General features: G+C 38.8%; 1 protein-coding gene across 1 annotated transcript in view; it reads left to right on the top strand.

The window, feature by feature from the left end:
• Window positions 1-20,240, top strand: part of syt6a (synaptotagmin VIa) — a 101,059-nt gene extending 80,819 nt beyond the window's left edge. The window contains exons 2-7 of the mRNA XM_075475278.1: window positions 1,327-1,717; window positions 3,247-3,808; window positions 13,413-13,533; window positions 14,384-14,555; window positions 15,974-16,124; window positions 16,861-20,240. Coding sequence (XP_075331393.1) covers window positions 1,327-1,717; window positions 3,247-3,808; window positions 13,413-13,533; window positions 14,384-14,555; window positions 15,974-16,124; window positions 16,861-16,932 — 1,469 coding nt within the window. The 3' untranslated portion in view covers window positions 16,933-20,240. The remainder of the gene's footprint in view (window positions 1-1,326; window positions 1,718-3,246; window positions 3,809-13,412; window positions 13,534-14,383; window positions 14,556-15,973; window positions 16,125-16,860) is intronic.
• The last annotated feature ends 597 nt before the right edge of the window (window positions 20,241-20,837 follow it).

The raw sequence follows: 20,837 nt of genomic DNA, 5'->3' as shown, positions 1-20,837 counted from the left end.
GGCAAGAAACTGCTTCATGGCAAAAACTTCAAAAAGCACAGTTTTGAGAAACACACATCTGCTTTTACAGTGGAGACTGTAAGGATTATCTTTATGTACATATATATGTGTATGTGTAATGTTTTGTATGTCATAATTAACTAAAGCTACCAGACTCTAATTTTCCTCAACTGGAAATGCTCAAGTAAAATGAATAAAAATGGAAATAAAATACAATTAACTAAAATGTGTGCTTATAAGCAGTACGAAAGAATATCTTACAAATATCTTAAACATCGAAAAATAACCACCACTGAAATCTTATTTCCCATAACTGATAAATTAGATATACTCTCTGAAACTATAACCTGAAAAAACGCCGTGCCTCCCGCAGATTTTTGTTCTTGTCAGTGCTCATATTTTAGTTTTGGTGAGAAAAGGTCGAGCAAATCCTGTGTGCCTCTACGCAGCCTCTTGCTATTCATGGTGCGTTTTGTGGTGAGGAGGAGTCCATGGATCCTCTGAGAGGCCACAAAACGCTCCTCAGTATGCAATTGTAGAGATAAATCTTAACAATCACTGGTACATAAGAATGAACACTGCAGCAAATGATTGAAAACAGATTTCAATCCCAGATGAAGAGTGTGGAATACACATGAAGCACCAGGTGGTAAAAAAATAATTACTTTGAGGAAAAGGCAAAACAGAGATTCAGTACAGTTCCCTATGTTTTTCCCTTGGTCTCTGTGAATCCTTGCAGAGTCCTTGTCAGCATTCTTGGTGCGTCTCCAGGTCTTTGTGTGCTGTTTGTTCCCCAGGAAGCATTTTCAAATACCAGAAAATAAATTAGTTTGACTGTGCAAGGCTCCTTTTATCTGCTTCATGGTAAAAAAAAAAAACCCTGAGGGAGGATTGTGACACTCTAGTCCTTTTCCCATGATTCGTTTTTTGAATATAAACAGTCTTTTTGTTTGTTTGTTTTAATCACACTGTCACACTGTAATTACTGTTACCTCTACAGCAAATATGTCATACAAAATTACCCATATATTCATGCATGAGCATATACTATACTCTGAATAGTGTTTACTTTACCATGCTTTGCTTATGCCTTAGCTGAACTGACTAATGGAGTTTACTTTAATATTTATGAGGCACATTTCCCAGTGTAGTTGCTCACTGTTATTCATGTTCTAGAGACACCACTGACACAGCAGCGGACTGTATCAAAATCCTGTGCTAATAGACTCTCTTTCTCTCTGTGTGTCCTCTCTCACCCTTGTAATCACCATCTGTTTGTCCATATTGTGCGATCCTCTGTTTCTGGTCCCTGCGGTTCGCCACCAGACGCTACTTTTGGCCTGCTGCTTGGTGTGTTTCTTCTTTGCGGCCTGGCTCTACTGGGCCTCGTAACATTCATCTCCTGGAAGCTGTGCTGGGTGCCTTGGCGTACTAAGGCCCACTTCCCCAGTCCATCTCTCAGCCCGGCCTGTGTCCCACAGCATAACCCGCTGCACCCGCCTCTTTTGCTACCTAGTCCCCAGGAACCAGTGGTCACCATGGCGACAGAAAAGGTGAAGGACCCCATGGGCTCAGTGGGTTTCCTGGAGGCAGCGTTGAAGATAAGCCATACTTCTCCTGACATCCCCGCCGATGTGCAGCTCTCCATGAGAGAGCACTTCCTGCGCCGCACACAGCGCATGCAGAGACAAGCCACTGAGCCAGCCTCCTCTACACGGTCAGTCAAATACATGCATGCATGCATATGCAAATCTTATGACATATAAAACCGTGTGATGTGGTTGGTGTGCTTGGGTAGACAGTGTGATGTGGTTGGTGTGCTTGGGGTTGCATGATAGCGCAAATATAGAATTCATGACATGTAGTGTAGACTCTCCTTTAATCCACCGTGAAATAAAATGTGTAAATCAGGAACAGCCTACAACTGCTGCACATTCTCCCAGAGCAGGCACCAAACAGCCATAAAATATCTTTAATTAGGGAAAGAAATTTTCAAAGCAATTTACCATCTACAAAGTTAATTTTAATGAATGTTCTGGCTGTTGAACTGTCGCTCAGAGGCCTCTCTCTGCAGGTCATTCTTGTAAGGCTAATTATGTGCTATGCTTCTTTCATAAGAATTAATTGAATGGAGTGCAAAAAAAAACATTTGTTGAAGCTTTGCCATTAGCATTTTGTGTTTCCAGGATGTTAAAAAGGTGAATACAAGTGGTTTATTGTGCCAGTTAAAGTTTTACATTCCTCAACTCTGGGCCTTGCTTAGCGTTTGATGTGCTTTTTATTGAACTTAACTTTTATTGCTTTATTTCATCTAAATCTTTCTACTAAATTTTATCATCCCTGATGCAAAAGTGAGGAATTTAGGTTTCAGATGAACATTAAGCAATCCACTAGATTTACCATGTACCCGTGTAGACACCTACAACCTTGTAAAATAAACCTCTAGCTTATATGATTTAAATGTTGTCAACATTACCTTAATGATACAAGTAAACTTGTGTTCAGTTTGGTTTGTGTGTTAGGCCTGGAGGGCAGGATTCCAGCAGCCAGTAAAGCAGTAAAATAATATTTTTATGAGAGATGTTGTAAAGGTGGGTGTTTAAATGTTAAGCCAACATTAACAATGTGCTTTTTTTTTATCTCAAACCTTAAACAAATGGTTATGATGTAAAATGTAAAACCCACTTAATGTACATGTTACGCTTATTATTTCAAAGTAAACTCACACTAAAACATTAGTGGTCAGAACAAGACTCAAACTTGATTCTTCAGCTCTGCAGTCCTGTGTGTAGCACCACTTCTCAATCCCTCTAAACTCTAAATATGGACTGTTTTCCTTTTCAAATGTGATGCAACAATCAAATTTAAACTGTTTAACAAAATGTGTCGAGACTGTGTTTATCTATTAAGTTTGTTTTGGTTGTTTTCTTTGTCCAAAGGAACTAAAAAAGAACAAAAATCATGTCTGTGGACATGTATCAGTATTAGGTTTTTTGCTTTTTCACATTTTGCAGGGGCACTGGGTTGGTATCTAGGCTACATTTGCATCATATATTGAGATTATTTTATGGTAAGAAATATGTGTTTCCAGATATCGCCTGAGGGCGCAGCTTAGACAAAAAAAAATGATCCACTGTTTGTCAACACTGTCTGAGACCTTCAATTCAACCCCCCCCCCCAACCCCCCCCCCCCCCACCCCCAGTTATCGTCTGTGTCATTTGTGTCATTTTTTATTTCCTCTTCAGGCATAACTCATTTAAAAGACACCTGCCCAGGCAGATGCAGGTGGGCAGTCTAGACCTTGGAAACGACTACATGGTGGAGACGGATGAAAAGCCCACCAGCATTGGCCGCATCCAACCAGAGCTCTACCAACAGAATGTCTTGGAATCAGAGGATTCGTCCAAGAATAGCAGCAGCAAAAATTGTGGCAGGATTAACTTCTCTCTCAAGTATGACTACGAAAATGAGGCACTCCTTGTCAACATTCTCAGAGCAGTAGACCTACCTGCCAAGGACTTATGTGGAACTTCTGACCCTTACGTAAAAGTCTACCTGCTGCCTGACCGCAAGAAGTTCCAGACTCGGGTCCACCGGAAGACGCTCAACCCCACATTCAGTGAGAGCTTCCAGTTCCCTGTGCCTTATGATGAGCTGGCTGTCAGGAAGCTCCACATGAGCGTCTTTGACTTTGACAGATTTTCCCGGCATGATATGATAGGGGAGGTGGTGCTGGAGAATTTGTTTGAGACATCAGATCTATCGCGGGAGACAGACATTTGGAGGGACATCCAGTATGCTACCACTGTAAGTATCCATAAACATTTTCAAATGTCTTCAGTAGCATTATTTGAGCATTCAACTTTGTGAGCATTGTAAAAATTGTTAATTTGCTGAAAGACTAAAGGTATGGAAATCAGAATGCTTGATGCATTAGCTTTTCTGCTAATAACTGAAAAACTTGCATTTCTCCCATTGATAATATAGGAGCTAGAAAAAAAAAGTATAAATCCCAAAGGGAAAAGTACTTGCACTGTTTGATGTACACTGAAAAAGTAAGGTTTAATGCATTAGAGCTGATAAAAACCATTAGTGTGAGTGTGATCTAACAAGACTGAAAGTCCAAATAGAAATTGTAAATAGAAATGAGCCAATGCCCATTTAATTTCCTAAGGAGCTTGTAAGAGTTCCCTGCTCTTAGAGAATCATCTACAAAAAAACACAATTACACAGGACAACTGAAACTAAAGCTTTGCTGCACAACAGTCAAGGTTTCTACAGGCAATGTAGGTAGTGTGATTTTTAGAATGATAAGTTGAAAGCCTTGCTGACATGTTGTTTGGCACTTATCAGGTTTAACCACCAACCCATACACAAGTTAGTTAAACAGGAAAGAAAACTAGAAAGCTGCAAGCAGCTGTGAGCGGGACCGAGATGGCGTACGTTGGGATGTGCGTACGTTGGGGCATGCGCTGGACGCTGGAGCTGCAGCTCTGCCCACACGCACGATACCCTCTGCGTACGTACGAGCACATAATAACTCCAATATGGAGGGTTTTTTATAACATTTCTAGGGGGGCGCCACTGAGCCATTTATCTCCACCCACACACGATACCCTTTACATACGTACGAGGTCGACAGGGTGGACATATGTGCTAAGTTTCATGACTTTGCGATGATGATAAGGCTTTCAAACCACAAACGCCATCACATGATTTTCACCGCCTGGCCACGCCCACACCGTTCAGAGTTTGGAAAAGTTTCTCCATGATTCTTTCCCTCCATGTCTTAAGAGTAATGTGGGCAAGTTTGGAGCTGTTACCATTAAATATGTAGGAGGAGTTCGATCAAATGCGAGGCCTGGAAAAAAAAGACGTTTCCAACCACCAACAGGTGTCACTATGTTATATGTGCGCGTTCAGGCTGGGTCCAGCAATCACCGTATGAAGTTTGGGACAGATTGGATAATATATGTGGGAGTTATAAGCGACTTAATTTTTCATGGCGAGTCATAAATTTGAGGCGTCGCCACGGCCACGCCCTTTGAGGTTTGAAAAAGTTTCTCCATGAATTTTTCCCCCCATGTCGTAAGAGTAACCTGGCCAAGTTTGAAGTCTGTGGCATCAAATCTGTAGGACAAGTTCGATCAAATGCGAGGTGTGGGAAAAAAAAGACGTTTCCGACCACCAGCAGGTGGCGCTGTAGGTTGATGTCACTATGTTATATGTGCGTGTTCAGGCTGGGTCCAGCATTCACCGTATGTAGTTTGGGACAGATTGGATAATGTTTGTGGAAGTTATAAGCGACTTCATTTTTTGTGGCGAGTGATGGCGAGTCATCGAACTTTGAGAAGTCGCCACGGCCACGCCCTTTAAGTTTTGAAAAAGTTTCACCATGAATTTTTCCCCCCATGTCTTAAGAGTAACCTGGCCAAGTTTGAAGTCTGTAGCATTAAATCTGTAGGACAAGTTCGATCTTGTGCAAGGCGTGGAATCAGTCAAAAATGGCACGAAAACTCACTTTCCATCCAAAATGGCCGCCTTCCTGTGAATGTGGGACATTGGTGGCAAGAGACTTTTTTGTGCGTCTGGGCATGATGAATGAGTGTACCGAATTTCGTTGTCCCACGTGAAACTAATCCTATTAAGGGGACCATTTTTAAGCATTATAGGGGGCGCTACAGAGTCAATGAGCGACTCCCAAAAATATAAAGTTTAGATTCTTTCATGTCGTCGACTGGCAGGTGGCGCTTGCAAAATTTCCTGAGTTTTTGCATACCTTTTGCAAAGAATAAGAAAAAGACGGAATAATAAACCTTACAGATACAATAGGGTCCTTGCAGTTTCACTGCTCGGTCCCTAACTAGAGGTTGCCAGCTTGAGGTTGCCAGCCACTCCCTAGGTGAGACTAAATGTTGTTTGACAGCACAGACACCTAAAGCTCAGTTTTTTCCAAACCAGTCTGTATTCAAAAGTCCTCCTAAAATGTATAACATAGATAGACATTGCAACTGTGATGTCAAGCACAGATGAAAGGACTCTACGTTCAGCCTTTGGGCTGTTGCCTTTTTTGACAGTGGAAGTTTCTGTTTAGCAGCAGATCTGGCTGAAAACTGTAGGCACTCCTGTTATGTAATAGTTTGGTACATTTTGTAAAAAACATTTTGTGATTTATCATTTATATCGATATACTAAACCAGACCATAATTTAAACAAAACGGGCATCATCCTTTCTTAAATACCTAAAGAAAAGTTTTCAACCAAAAATCTGCACATAATAGTCATTTTACCATTGAGTTTGTTAAAAACTGACTAGTGTCTAGTGCAAGGAGTCATTCCTTACTGACCATTCCATAAAATGCAATAGAATGGAAGAGTATAGAAATGTTTTGTCATTGTTTAGTAGCTCCCACATGACAGCATCAAACAATAGTTCAATAGCACACATTCCCAACCAGGATGAAAATTAAAAGTTAAAAAAAGAATAAATGTAATGTGCAAAAGTTCAGTATACATCTAGACACCACAGCTAGTTTTCAATATACGGTGTTTATATATACAGATTTAGTGTAGTAAGTGCAGTGCAGACAATCCAGTCAGTCAATTATGAGTGATGAAAGTGACAGTCATAATTTAATTATATTGTAAAAAAAAAAGATATCATACATTGATACATTTCTATACTGACCGGTAATTTCTGGTGCCATATTTACACCTATCCCGTCAATGTTGCATCTACTGTACAGGAGAGGCCAAGGCTGTTATTTACTTCGACTGCATAGGTTACCAGTTATGTAGTTGATATATATGTTTATATCTATTTCTAATTTCCACATACTTGTGTGTTCATATGCAGGTCAATGAGAAATCCATTATTGCTAATGCAAGTCCCCTTAATCTGATAGATGTGACAGCCTCCAAAATTCCATTATTTTCACCACCAAAATTTACCTCAAGCACGTTTATTATAAAATTAGGACTTTTGTGATGGATTCTGGACAGAGAATGTCAGAGAATACCGGGAATTTACATAACTAGAGTGTCAGCTTGACAAGCTGATATTACTCACCCAACTTCCCGCAATATATCAAATTTTGAAATGTATCAGGTGAAAAGTCCCTGGTGTCATTAGGGATTTTTTTTCAGAAAGACAAATAATAGCATACGATGCTGATCATAAGTTTCTCAGAATGAATGAATGGGCTGGAGCCTATCCCAGCAGTCATTTGGCGAGAGGCGGGGTACACCCTGGACAGGTCGCCAGTCCATCACAGGGCCACACAGAGACAAACGAGCCAAACAACCACACACACTCACACTCACTCCTAGCCACAATTTAGAGACACCAATTAACCCAATATGCATGCTTTTGGACAGTGGGAGGAAGACGGAGTACCCAGAGAGAACCCACGCATACACGGGGAGAACATACAAACATACAGACCCCAGGTGGGGATCCAACCTGGAACCCTCTTGCTGTGAGGAGACAGTAAATTAGATAAATGTGCTAAAAAATGTACTTTTTTGTCTCTGGCGTGCACATCATTGTGTGATTAAATTAGACCATATCATTTAAAAGTTCTCTAGCTTTGTTCAACAAAACAGTAATGCAGTTTCCTGACCGAGATAAAACTTCAACATTTAGAATGTTGACACATAAAAACAGAGGACATTTCTGATTTACAGCTCAGTAATGCAAGACATTTTCTATGGGTTTTGTTCCTTGCCACAACTTCCAGGGGTCATTTTCCAGAATGAGATGTTTCTTGTCTCTGGCAGCACATTAGGCACCCAGGGCCCTTGTCGTTTTATCACCTTCACAAACCACCTTTATCTGACAGTCCCCCACCCCCACAGCCCAACTCCTCACTCTAGCTCTTGAACTTCCTCAAGGATTGTTCAATAATCTCAACATTATTGCTGTGTGGGCAGAAAAACATGCAGCCTTCCTCTTGGCACACAAACTTAATTGAATCACCAAATGATTTTATGACAAAATCCCTTGCTCACATTAAATTCAAGATGGGCAACATAAAGAAAGCACGGATGGTGAGTGTTCAACTGAAACAAAAAACAAACATGAAGTGGGGTTCTTTGGAAGACAACGTGCAGCTTAATGAGTGCAAAAGACAGCAATATTGAACAGAGGCAGGATAACAGCAAGCACCTCTCCTCAGTTCCTACATCAGTAAGTAATGTTCATCAATAACAGCAACCTCCAAGCATTAGCATAGTCCAGAGGACAGCAGATACTTATTGATTTCAAACTATTTGCCCTGCCTGTTCAATCAGACCAAGTATTCTTGAAGGTTTTTTTGTTAATCAGCAACATGATTAAGGGATATTATCGATAAAATGGAGGTAACTGAAAAAGCAATCAAGACAAAACTTTGTTTACTCTGAACTATCCCATAAATATATGACTTGTATCAGAAACCCTTATAAAACATATATGATTTAATTTTTTTCCAATCAAGGACATTTAAATAAAGAAAATCAGAAGTTCTACATTCCTTAACAGGTGTGTTTATTCTTGTGCTAGCAGCTGCTCCTGACCGTGAGCTGTGGCACAGATTGTAATTTTGATTCTAATTATTTATAATATTATTTATAGGGGGGCTGCACGGGGGTGTGGTGGTTAGCACCGTCGCCTCACAGTGAGAGGGTTCTAGGTTCAACTCCCAGCTGGGGCCTTTCTGTGTGGCGTTTGCATGTTCTCCCCGTGTATGCGTGGGTTCTCTCCAGATACTACAGCTTCCTCCCACTGTCCAAAAACATGCATAGGAGTGAGTGTGAGCATGTGTGGTTGTTTGTCTCATTTGTCTCTGTGTGGCCCTGTGATGGACTGGCAACCTGTCCAGGGTGTATCCCGCCTCTTGCCCGATGACTGCTGGGATAGGCTCCAGCGACCCGACCGACAGATTAAGCGGGTACAGAAAATGGATGGATGGATTATTTATAGGAGTTTAGTCCAGCTACAGAAGTGAAAAGTGCATCCAATAGCAATTTATCAATATTTATGGGGCACCAAAGCCTTTTACTGTTATGTTTTACTCTGCCTGAGGACCCAGGATGAGTTTGTGTTTCAGTCTTGAGGACAGACTAACACGTGGACTAAGCAAAGTTCTAGGTTTAGACATGACTTTAGGTAGGTAGAAAACAAAGGCACGTAAACCAATCGACAGTGGCCAGCAGCCCAGGTGCAATTGATAATTCCAGACAAAAATCCAACAAAGCAGAAACCAAGGGCAAAACAAAGTGAAACTGAAAAAGGTAGAAATAGACTGGAGACACAAGGGAAACATATGAGGGCGATAGCGTAGAAACAAGCAGAAAAACAGACTAGGATTTAAAAAAAATAAGACTAGAATGGCACTCTTAGCTCCCTTGTGAATTTAGCAAATATTTTGCAAGTTCACCTTAAGGTCAAACCAAAGAATACTCAAAGAATCTGCAAAAAACCCAAGAGCAACATCTCACACAAGATGTTAAATTTCATTACAGTTCAATAAAAAAAAATTTAAAAAGACAAGTAGCAAAACAAGTATGACTTGCTTGGAAGGGTTGCAAGCAGAAAACCCTCTTCTCTCTAAAAAGAACATGGCAGCACAGCTAATGTTTGCAAAATTGCATTTGAACAAACCACAGTGGAGCTGCCTGGTCACAATGCGCAGCACCGTGTTGTGAAAACCAAACACAGCATATCTTCTTTGCTTTTACACACTATGGACTAGAATTTATTTATTGTCTCCTGGTACATTAAACCTTAAAACTGCCTCCATTGATCAATCTCTTGGAGTTTGGCCACATTGTTTCTCCAAAGGTCAATTCACCCATCAGTGCTATGTCACCAAAATTGTCACCCCATCGATGCTATTCTTTTTCCTTTCAAGTATGCTGCCATAGTGCAGCAAAAAAAATGACTAATGTAGTGCAGCTGTTACTGACTTGCACCTAACACCTTTTTATACATGGACAATCAAGGCGTCCCATTATGCTTTTACAATACTTGACTTTTTTGCTGTCCTCTCACATTGTCGCTGAACCTTCACATCCTTCAAATAAGATCCCACACTTCCACAGAAGAGAAATCCAAGTCACAGCTGTATGTGTGACGGTAAGACTGCAGCACTCAAACAGAAAGGTTAGGATTTGCCAGCCATGGGAGTTTTCACCAAGCTCAGCCAGGGTGATTAAGGCACTCTAAAAACGTAATACTATGGAGAGCTCACATGGGGCAGATAACAGGACACTCATTCCACCTGAGACTATTAGCTCAGTGGGGCTCACTGAGGACTGTCTGTAAAAAAGTGCAAGTTAATACTTAAGGCGAGACACGGCAGGCAAAAACAGTGATTTTTCATGCAGTGGTAAATTTTTAGATTTTGGGCCAGTCTACTCCTTCAATTTGTATTATTTCAAAATATAAATTAAAATGTTTATTTCATCACATTTTGTTTAATGGCGGCAGTACGTTTCGCCCAAATTTACCAAAATTAATGCCCCTATTTAAATCTTTAAATGCTGTTTTCTCAAAATCAGTTTTTTGTATTTTTCCAGTATCAATATCTCAGCCTATGGAGCACCTACTAACACCAAACTTTCCAGTTATACACTTAGCAGTATTCTGAAGATATGTACAGAAGGATTTGTTGATAAATCATTCCTGGCTTGATTTATGTGACATTATAATAAAAAAAATATGGCGAAAATTGATGTTTTTTAGGCTATGGATAGTATATTTTGATTTCCTAGGAAATAAAAGCAGATATCCTGAAATCCCTCTGTAATTGTCTTTTCATTCTGAGTGTAAACAAAATGAAAAAAGAATTTTGCACCTGGCTTTATCATATGTTCAGATCTAGCTTCTGGAAATATATGCAAATGTGCGCATATTTAATGAGATAATGCCTCATTTGCATAATTAAACATACAAATTTCTAAAACTTGTAATACATTTTTTTTTCATACTTGTATAAGTAATCGACTGAGGAAGTTTCATGGTGATATGTATTATTTTAAAATATTACCCTATTCACCTGTGTCTCGCCTTAAGTATGTTGGCAGGTTTTGCTTGAAAGGTACATTTAAGGAAAGTAAATTTAGGGGAGAAAAAAAACACTCTTTCATAGAAGGATCTTGATGGTTAGAAACCTAAAGCTTATAACAAACCTTTGTCTTGAACTCATTCAGTTTTTGATTACATGAATTGTTGAGTTACATCATGTTCTGTAAACAAAAGTCACTGTAATCAAGTGTAATTAAAGTCACTAAATAACAGAGAAATGATGGAGCTGATCTGGAACTTGGACATCATTTTGATATCAAAAACAAAATTGTTCCAACTAGACAGCATCATGGACTTAAAGGGAAACTGTTTTGTTATCTGCTGTTGGTGTTGAGGACATAAGCTTAACCCTTTTCCCACAATGCTTTATTCATGCAAAAAAAGGCATCCTTGTTAAGCTGCCACTGTTCGACTTTGGTAATTAACTGACCAAATAAAGGAGCTCAGCACCACATCAGCAAGCTGGCAACACATTATCAACTGAGTGACGACAGCATTGTTGGTAAGGACGGTGTAGTCTGCTGTGCCGGCTTGTCCTTATACACATGGTCCAATTGAGCTCTGTCTATTTCCGTGCCCGGCTCAGGCGTGTATCAGTGCTACATCAACACCTCATTCCACTTCTGCACTTCCACACATGACATTAATTCGCAACAAAAGGGCATCAACCCCACCTTGAAACCAACTGTGTGAAAAAGACCCGTGTCTACAGATGAATTAAGTCAAGATTACAATTTTTTCTAATCAAATTAAAAATTCTAATCATTCTGAATATTCATAATCAGATAATGAAATAGATAACAACTAGATAATGATTAAGTACTTCTTTACTACCCAGTATGATGCTCCATTTTATTTGAAGGGAATTGAATTCCAATTGGCTTGAATTGGACTTGCTATCTAAGTGCCTTGAGATGACATTTGTTGTATTTGGTGCTATATAAATAAAAATGAATTGAATTGAATTGAATTGAAACGAAAAGAGTGAATCATCATATGAAATTAATGAAGAAAAAAAGATTAAGTAATTAGTTATAAACCATTTTTATTACAGAACACTAGTACAGAATCACTCATAATAAAAGAGGTCAGTAGCATGGATACAAAGGTTTTCATTAACTAATCTTACCTAGATATTTATTGATGTACAATATTCTAGTACAGTATATTATCTCATTACTAATATTCATCTACCGCATGTACCTCCATTATGAATTATTAAAGAACTACTGCTGAATGAATCATAATGAATGAATAAATGATAAAGCCGTCCCGTATTCATATCATCACTCGTTTTGTTGTTAACATTCATTTGATCAGGGGCTAGTAGTTAGTCATTTGTCCCTCATGAGTTCCCAAGTAAATAGGCAAAATGTCTTTTATCCTAAAGATTTAACAAAATGTCAACCGCGAATCACAACAACACAAGTTCAAATCTGGCTGCAGTCAGTTTCTGATGTCTCACTTCCGGCTCGGTCTAATTAAAGAAAAAGATGTCCTTCGACTACACAGGAAGGCTGTGTTACTTTTATGGTCCTATGTGGGACAATAAGCAGATATTACATTTGATTCTCCAACTTCCAGGGAACGCTCTCTGCACACTCAACACCCAGCTGTGAAAGTCATCAGCAGATCATCCTTTTTTTCTTTTCTTTTTTCAAAATCATTTTTAAAGCAATACTATGTAACATTTCTACCTTAAAATAACAGCTTGAAAAAAATTGTGCGGCTAGAATGAGTTTTAATAATACGATTGGCCTGTCTCCTATGCCCTTCGGGGGTCTGAGTTGGAAAAACTGCGCTATGTAACTTTGCTGGACCGGCCCGGTAGCTGAGCGGAAGTACTTCGACTTGCTTTCTGGCACACCTACCGCAAAAACAAATAGACCCCTCTCACGCTCCCAGGTACATTTGATTACTCTTACCTTCTCGGTCGACATGGCTTGCACCTTCTGACTCCTCGCCGGTTCGTCAACAAACGTGAAACGTGAAAGCGAAAGGGTGTTGTATTTACGACAGTGTAACCGTACATTACCTCCAAGCCTGTAGGGGGAGCTCCAGAGTGGGCTTTTTGAGAAGTTACATTGTATTGCTTTAAGTTAGCCATTGAAAGGAATGACAGGTAATAGAATAGTCCATTGACTAGTCCTTGGTTCACTGAATCTGAATGGTGTGCTCTGACTGAATTAGAGCAGGTGATAAAATTAAATATCAGCATTGATTCAAGAAACAAACTTAAGAAATCTTGCGTTTATCTCCTCACCCTGTCTTGAAGCTTCATTGCTGAAATGCTGTATGTAAGTGTTTTTTTTTTGTTTGTTTATTGTGCATGTGTTCCCGCAGGAAAGTGTTGACCTTGGGGAGATCATGTTCTCACTATGCTACCTGCCCACCGCGGGCAGACTCACACTTACTGTCATCAAGTGCAGGAATCTCAAGGCCATGGACATCACTGGATACTCAGGTGTGTTGTGTTTTGTTTGTGTGACTCACTTAGAGCTACAGTGACTCAGCGAAACAGCCTTCTTTGAATATACATTTTTACACCTATACTTTTAAAATTGATAAACTGTGGAAAGCCCCCTGTTTGAGAATTCTATTTATTTCAGCAGTTATTAATGACCCGCGCTTGAATTATTAAAACACTGTCAGTAAAGATGCGCAGGCAGTCTGTCATTTTAATTGACTGACGTTCCACTTTTCTATTAAACCTTCCCCTACAATTGGGATATCACTTGTAAAATTAATTATGCATTAAATGCCACAGTTCAGATGGAAATCAGAACAAATGTGATATTTTTCCTCCCACGTTTAATGACATTTCACAATCTTAATGTGACTCACATTCTCCTGAGTTTTCAAGGTTTTAGCTTTTCTGCCATTATTTTAGTCTGCATGTGGTAAACCCAAATCTATCGTATTGTTCCCTCAAGCATATTGGACTGTTTATAGATTTAGAGTAGCTCATATCCGACTGAAATTTGACGTAATGGATCATATAAGGCGATTTATCAGAGACGGAAGAAGATTGAAGTCAGCATTCTAGAAGCTTGTTCAGTCAGGCAGTTTAGCAGCCATCTTTGACCTCCTATCTTCTTTGTTTACACAAGGAAATGACTCCCATTTATGTCTGTTAATGATGCCAAGTCTTTCAGGGTTGCTTTCCTGTTAAGTAGAAACACTCACACACACTCGGTGATAGAACAGGAAAGTGATGTTATTTTCTTCGCAGAAGGCAAACACTGAAACTTGAATTTAATATTGATATTCCACCATTTGTGGTCTTGATATTCCTCTCTTCTTTTTGCCATTAGATCCCTACGTCAAGGTGTCGCTCATTTGTGATGGGAGACGTTTGAAAAAGAAGAAGACAAGCATTAAAAAGAACACTCTGAATCCCACCTACAATGAGGCTATCATCTTTGACATCCCTCCGGACAGTATGGACCACGTCAGCCTGCACATCTCTGTCATGGACTATGACTTGTAAGTATATACAAAAGAATAAATCATGGGTCAGTTGACAGTAATGTACACTAAATATTTTTTTTTTTTATAGTTTTAAGGTTTTTACTTTGCAAAAACTCTGGACAGTATTGACAGTATAACTATATACAAGTACAAACAATACATATACTCATTCATTTAAAAAGATATTTGCAGCTACAAATCAGCTGATTAAGCATGAAAGAAAAGAAAATTAAGATGAAATTTACTGTCATGCATACAGTCATACACAACATTTCTCCTCCACTTTTAACCCATCCAGGTTGGCACCTGTTGAACACACACATGCACATGCACATGCACTGGGTCACACACTCATAGAGACCGATGCCATACACTGGAGCGGTGGGCAGCCATTTGCTGCCCCTGGGGAGCATTGGGTACAGTGCCTTGCTCAAGGGCACCTCAGCTGTGGCAAGGAGGTGGACTGACACCCCTCCAGTTGTCAGTTTCACCAATCTTTTTTGAGTGGCGAGAGTGGGAATCAAACTGCCAACCTTCCAGTTATTGGACAACCCACTCTAACCACTGAGCCACAGCCCTGTGTGTAAGGGTTTAAATGTAGGCTAAATAAAGGTGCACAGCAGAAATTCAACATCACATTACTATTGGTGTGCAGAATTCAAATAAATTGGGAGATTAAATTAATGTCTTATCTATTTATTTACTAACTTTTTTGTGTCTTCCCTGTGTAGTGTAACACAATTCACCCGCTGAATAGGGAAAGATTTGTCCGTACTCATGTTAAATTCAAGCTGAATATTTATGAACTGCAGTGTATTTATGAACTAGTGACTTGTTGCTCGTTTGGAAGCTAAAGGTGGTTCACTAAAAGTAGATACTCATACTGAAGTAGTGTTTCAATGTTAATAGAATCTGGATTGACTTTAGCATAAGTAGATGTAATTATTACAATTTTGAATGAAGTCATTTTTGTGTGGGGACAACGAATGTAATTGAAAATAGGTTCTAAGAAAAAGAAATGCAATAAAATGTTTTATGTTGACAGTGTATGAATCTATAAAAAAGAAAACGAAAAAGTGGTTGCAGTGCAGACATCTGACAGAATGAGGGCATACGCGGTAAAGGTCGAACTCTGTACTATTTTAAGCTATAGTAGAAAAGGAGTGGATACTACTTCTATTTTCTTTGCAGCTTGCTGTTATTCAAGGATTTAATCTGGCTATGCAATTAAGGGATTATGTGTAGAAAAAAGTCTGAGAGTCACTGAGGCACAATGAGGTGCAGATTCACTTCACTGATTGACAGGACATCTGCATTCAGATATCTGTGTCCTCTGATTACAAAATACTCCTTGTGTAATTATAAGCGATGTATATACGATGTTAAATCAAGTTAAATCAAACGTGCTCTTAGTATTATGTGTGTTTCCACAGGGTAGGTCATAATGAGATCATTGGTGTGATGAGGGTCGGATGCCATGCTGAAGGACTTGGCAGGGACCACTGGAATGAAATGCTGGCTTATCCAAGGAAGCCCATTGCACACTGGCATCATCTGCTGGAGTCCAAGAAATCTGAGAAGGAGGTAAGTTTTGGACTGAACAACTTTTGACTTATTCCTAACCTAAATTACAGGTGTACAACTTTCTCAACAAGCTAAGCTTTGGTCTAATGCAATGAGGTGGTCTCACTCTGGATCAAACGGATCAGGCAGCATCCATTTGATGCTTTCATCAGCATCAAATAGAAAAATGATCAATAATAGAATAGGGAAAATGAGGGGCAAATTTTGAATCGTTATATGGCCCAAAGATGTTTTAACGTCAACTGGAAAAAAATTGAAAAAGCTGATTCTCTAAAGGTATTTTTCACATAACAATTCTGATATTATTTGTGTGATGTGGAACCAAACCTAATAAGTATCAGTTTTCGGGATTGAGGTTATATATATATATTTTTTAATAATTGGGAGGAATGTCTCCAAGAAATCAGCTGAATAATACAAAAACGATCAATCAAAATGTCAAATTAGATAGACTGTCCCAATTTACTTGTACCCATTTATTTTGAAAGGGATGGTGTGTCCAAATGACTTATACTGTCCTGCAAGAAACTGCCATCAAGGATAATCGCTATCAGGCTATATGGCTGTAGAGATTCCAGGCAGGTCTTTTGTCAAATTTATTTAATCGCCCTTGTTTGAAAGCACTCAGTTATCCTCCTGGAGCACCTCCCGTTCGTCACATATTTGCCCTGTAATGGAAGTGACCAAAGCAGCATATGCTGAATGAATCACTGCTTTGTATTTATGTGTCCTGCAGTGGAAGGCGAGGACAGCCAGCTTTGACAGCCAAGGCTCCTGCCCCTCACCCAGGCCTCCTGCTAGTCCCTGAGCAGAGCCACCTGTGACCCAGCAGCCCAGAAGGGGGTTTTCTCCCTCTTGCTGATTCACTTCCTGTCTGTCCGACTGAGGAGAAACACAACCCCACTGTCTTTCCCTCTCTCTGTCCCTACCTTCCTCAAGTCCAGTCCCAGAGCACTCCTAAGAACTGATCTAGGACTACTGTAAGTCAGTTGTGTGAAACACAGTCTTTTTGGGTAAACTTCTGGGTTTTTCGATTTCACTGTTGTAATGAGATTGGTTGGACATCCAGTAGGCAGACATTTATTGTTGAATTGTCCAAAGCTATACTAAGGTAAACTGATTGTGAAGTCCCCACGGAAGACTTAGCAAAACTGGAGATTTAGCTTTGAACTGCAGAGACTGTGCGATGGAAAATGGAAAATTTCTTGGATATCACTCCCTGAAAGCAGTGGAAGTTTCAAAGAGGGAAGCTGAGGATACATCCAGGGGGAAAAAAATTCAATCTTATATACAAGCTTTTTCAAACTCTGTGGCTCTCTCACATTTAATTTGAAACTTCCGCATTAATTTGCAATTATACTAATTCATGTAAATTTGAAACTATTGGATATAAATTCAACTGACTGTGCCGCTAAACTGAGTTTAGTGGAATGTCATACTTATCACTGTTATGATGATTATCTCGACAAGAGGCTGAATCAGAGTAAAACCAACATTTTCTCAACTTGGAAATTTGCAGCTTTTGTGTGTCTTCAAAAGCAGCATTTTTACACAGCAAACATGAAACAAGACTGATCCATGGCAGGTCAGTTTTTTAACGGTTGGGTTGATTTAAATGACCTAGGAACAACTAGCCTATACTGCTAACTGAAAACTAACGCAAAAAGAAAATATTTTAATGAAAAAGAATGAAAACAAGGAAAACCTTCTTAGGGGAGCCATAGACATTTCTGTAAACTGGAAAAGTGCAAGCACACTCTACACACCCTTACCTCGATCTCTGTTTGGTGTTCACTTGTGAGAAATTTCACCCTTTCTTCCACAAGAAAACTCACAGAAAAGCTTGTTTTTTTTTTCCAAAATACACCCTTGTATGGTATTTTTTGGTCTCCTGTTTTCATTTTATGTTACTCTTAATGATTTTGTTGGATGTGAATAGCTTTATGTACAGGCGTCAGCTGGTTACTGTATGTGTGTTTTGTTTTACTAAACTAAAAACCAGAAAAAATATGAAAACCATCCACAAAATATCACATAAATATATAGACATTGGATTTATTTTGCCTTGTTAATAGTGATGACAAAGAAAAATCTAAATGAAAAAGGTGAATATATTACTATTAAAGATGCAACTTTCTTGATGTTTATTCTCTTACTAATTATACACGGTTATCTCCATGTATACTGTAGAGATAATGTGTAAGAAATTTCTGTTGGAATTTTTGTTCTATCAAGATATGGTAAACCTTTGAAGTAATTTGATGCGATAGATAAAATAAAACATTTGTTTGTATGTAAGGTATGGTTCTTTTAGTGGTTCCTGCCAAGTCAGATAAAGGTTTGTCAGCTAAAATATGTCCCAGAAAGGGTTTTGTTGCTGTACTGTTATTGATTCAACACTGGTTCAGGTTAAAACTAGCAATGCAGTAACTTGTAAAAGACAGGTTTCCAAGAACTGAGATGCACACGCACAGGTGTAGAAAACAACAAAGCAATCAAAATTGTCTTAATGCCACAAAATGCACAAAACATAAAGTATGGAAAATGTTCAAAGTCTGAGGACAAAGCCTTTCATTGTGAGCAAAGGTGAATATTGCCATGTAGCATTTTCAAATCAGATGTCAGTTTTGTAAAAGTAACTGGTTTGACCACCACACACTACTAAATTGCACTCATAATGCTCGTTTTTCCTTTTATTTCAAAAACTGTTGAGCTCCTGCGTTCCTAGCTAGCAAACAGCAGCAATTTAATTTATGCCAACAATATACTTTTTACATTTATGCTAACTTTACTGAAGTGAGAAGACCCTTAGCAAGCTAACATCAAATTGCAGTGTAAGAAAAAGGTTAGGGAATGTAGTGTTTTTTTTCTATTAGTTTTTTCTGTTGAAATACTTGAAATTGCCATACATTATCATGCTATTGTGTTGTTTTCTACCTCACTGTTGTGTGCTCAGTCTCAGTCAGTTGTTTGTAAATAAAAGAATCATGAGTAGATTTTCACTAAAATTTGTAAGAGGTTCAAAATACTGTTTGTTTGTGCAGAGAGTTAAAAATAATAAGAATCATAATTACCTTCCTTTTTAGGGACGACCTTCGGTAGCAGTAGCTTTGTCTTCATACAATTGGCAAGAGATACAATCAATGCGTTCAGAACACAACATAGTGAGCTGCAGATTAAATGTGTTAACAATCAGCAGAGCTGCTAGAAAACAGTCACTGATTGAATTCGGTAGGGCTTGTACAGATACATTTTTTCACTATGCTACAGAGTTTGTCTGTCTTTGAAAAGCTTTGGCCAGACATCAAGACACAAACAGATGGATTCAGCAGACAAAGATCTGTTTTAGCCATTTCCTTCATGGGTACATTTACCCAAAGCAGGCTGTTTTGGTGTCTGTATTAGAGAGTGAACAGAGAGCGGGGCATAGCTGATGGGTAGACAGGTCAACATCTACACAACAGTGGCATTTCTCTAATTGGCACTTGTTATAGCAGGAATGAGTCAGTGCATTGTTGTTTGTGTTTGACGTAATCTATTTTCAGCAAGTCTGAAACTTGCTCCAGTTCACATGCAGTCGTTTCAATGGTGAAGGTCCTCCCTAGACTAATGGCATTATTAGAATATAACTTATTATTCAAGTATATCATTTGAAACAAGTGGTTGAATAATACTGTAGTTTCTGTTTCTTCTTTATGATCTTGTACTTTAAGATGGTTATATTTCTCTGACAATGTGGTGTGTTTTCATAATATATGAAACCTGTTAGATCAGTTGCCTCATTTTATGGACTGTTTCAAGATCTTCTAGCTTTGCCTAATGTTGTAATGTTTCTTGATCTGATCTTGTATTCCTTCCAGCTGTTATGATAGCATTGAATTTTCAATTTTCTATTAAGCATTTTGTATTTGTAATAATAGAAACGTTTGAAAAAATGTTGGTTTAGACAAAAGTCTATTATGAGTTCCTTTTAGGTTCTAAATCACTGTAATAAAGTAAACTGAAATAGAAAAACAGTATTTCCACCTTAACTTCTCATTCTTTTGCTTTGTGTAAGTCTGAAAATCACCACCTGAAAAATTGTTTTATTTTCTGCCATGGAGCGTGATGTGTTTTGTGACATGAGTTTCTTTTCATTGATTAAAAGACTTATGCAACATAGGTTCTCTTTGCGCTGCAAGTTTTTGTCAAGCACACCACATAATAACAAGAAAGCCAATGGCATTACAACCAGGATTGGGCACCAAGGAAATGAGCTTTTGTCTGAATGAAATGGAAAAAATAAAAAGGGGAGGACTTGCAGGACGTGCATACCACAGTACAACTTTTGGTTTATCACTTGTATATAAAAATGATTTAATTAGTAAAAAACAATAACTGTAATATTTTTTCAATATAAATTATTTAAAAATGTGTGATACATGGGATCTGTACTGAATTTACCATGAGATAAAGGTCTACAGGCTATACATCCTTCCAGGAACATTTAACTTGGTGGAATTTTGAACAAGGCTTCCAATTTTTTAACTCACTGGACTGACATCTGCTTGCTGTTTGGTGCACGTGAATTAAATAAGATGACAGCCTGCCAGAGGACTCGAATGCAATTATGTGATCATATCTGCTGTCCATGCACAATATGTCAAGAAGTTCAAGTTAGAAGTGGTCTCAGATAACATTTGACAGCTTACTTAACAACCTCATTGACTTCTT

Source organism: Odontesthes bonariensis, chromosome 10 (assembly GCF_027942865.1).
Source record: "Odontesthes bonariensis isolate fOdoBon6 chromosome 10, fOdoBon6.hap1, whole genome shotgun sequence".
Lineage (NCBI taxonomy): Eukaryota > Metazoa > Chordata > Actinopteri > Atheriniformes > Atherinopsidae > Odontesthes > Odontesthes bonariensis.
Note: the sequence above shows the minus strand (reverse complement) of the source record. Positions and strands in the feature narration are given on the sequence as shown.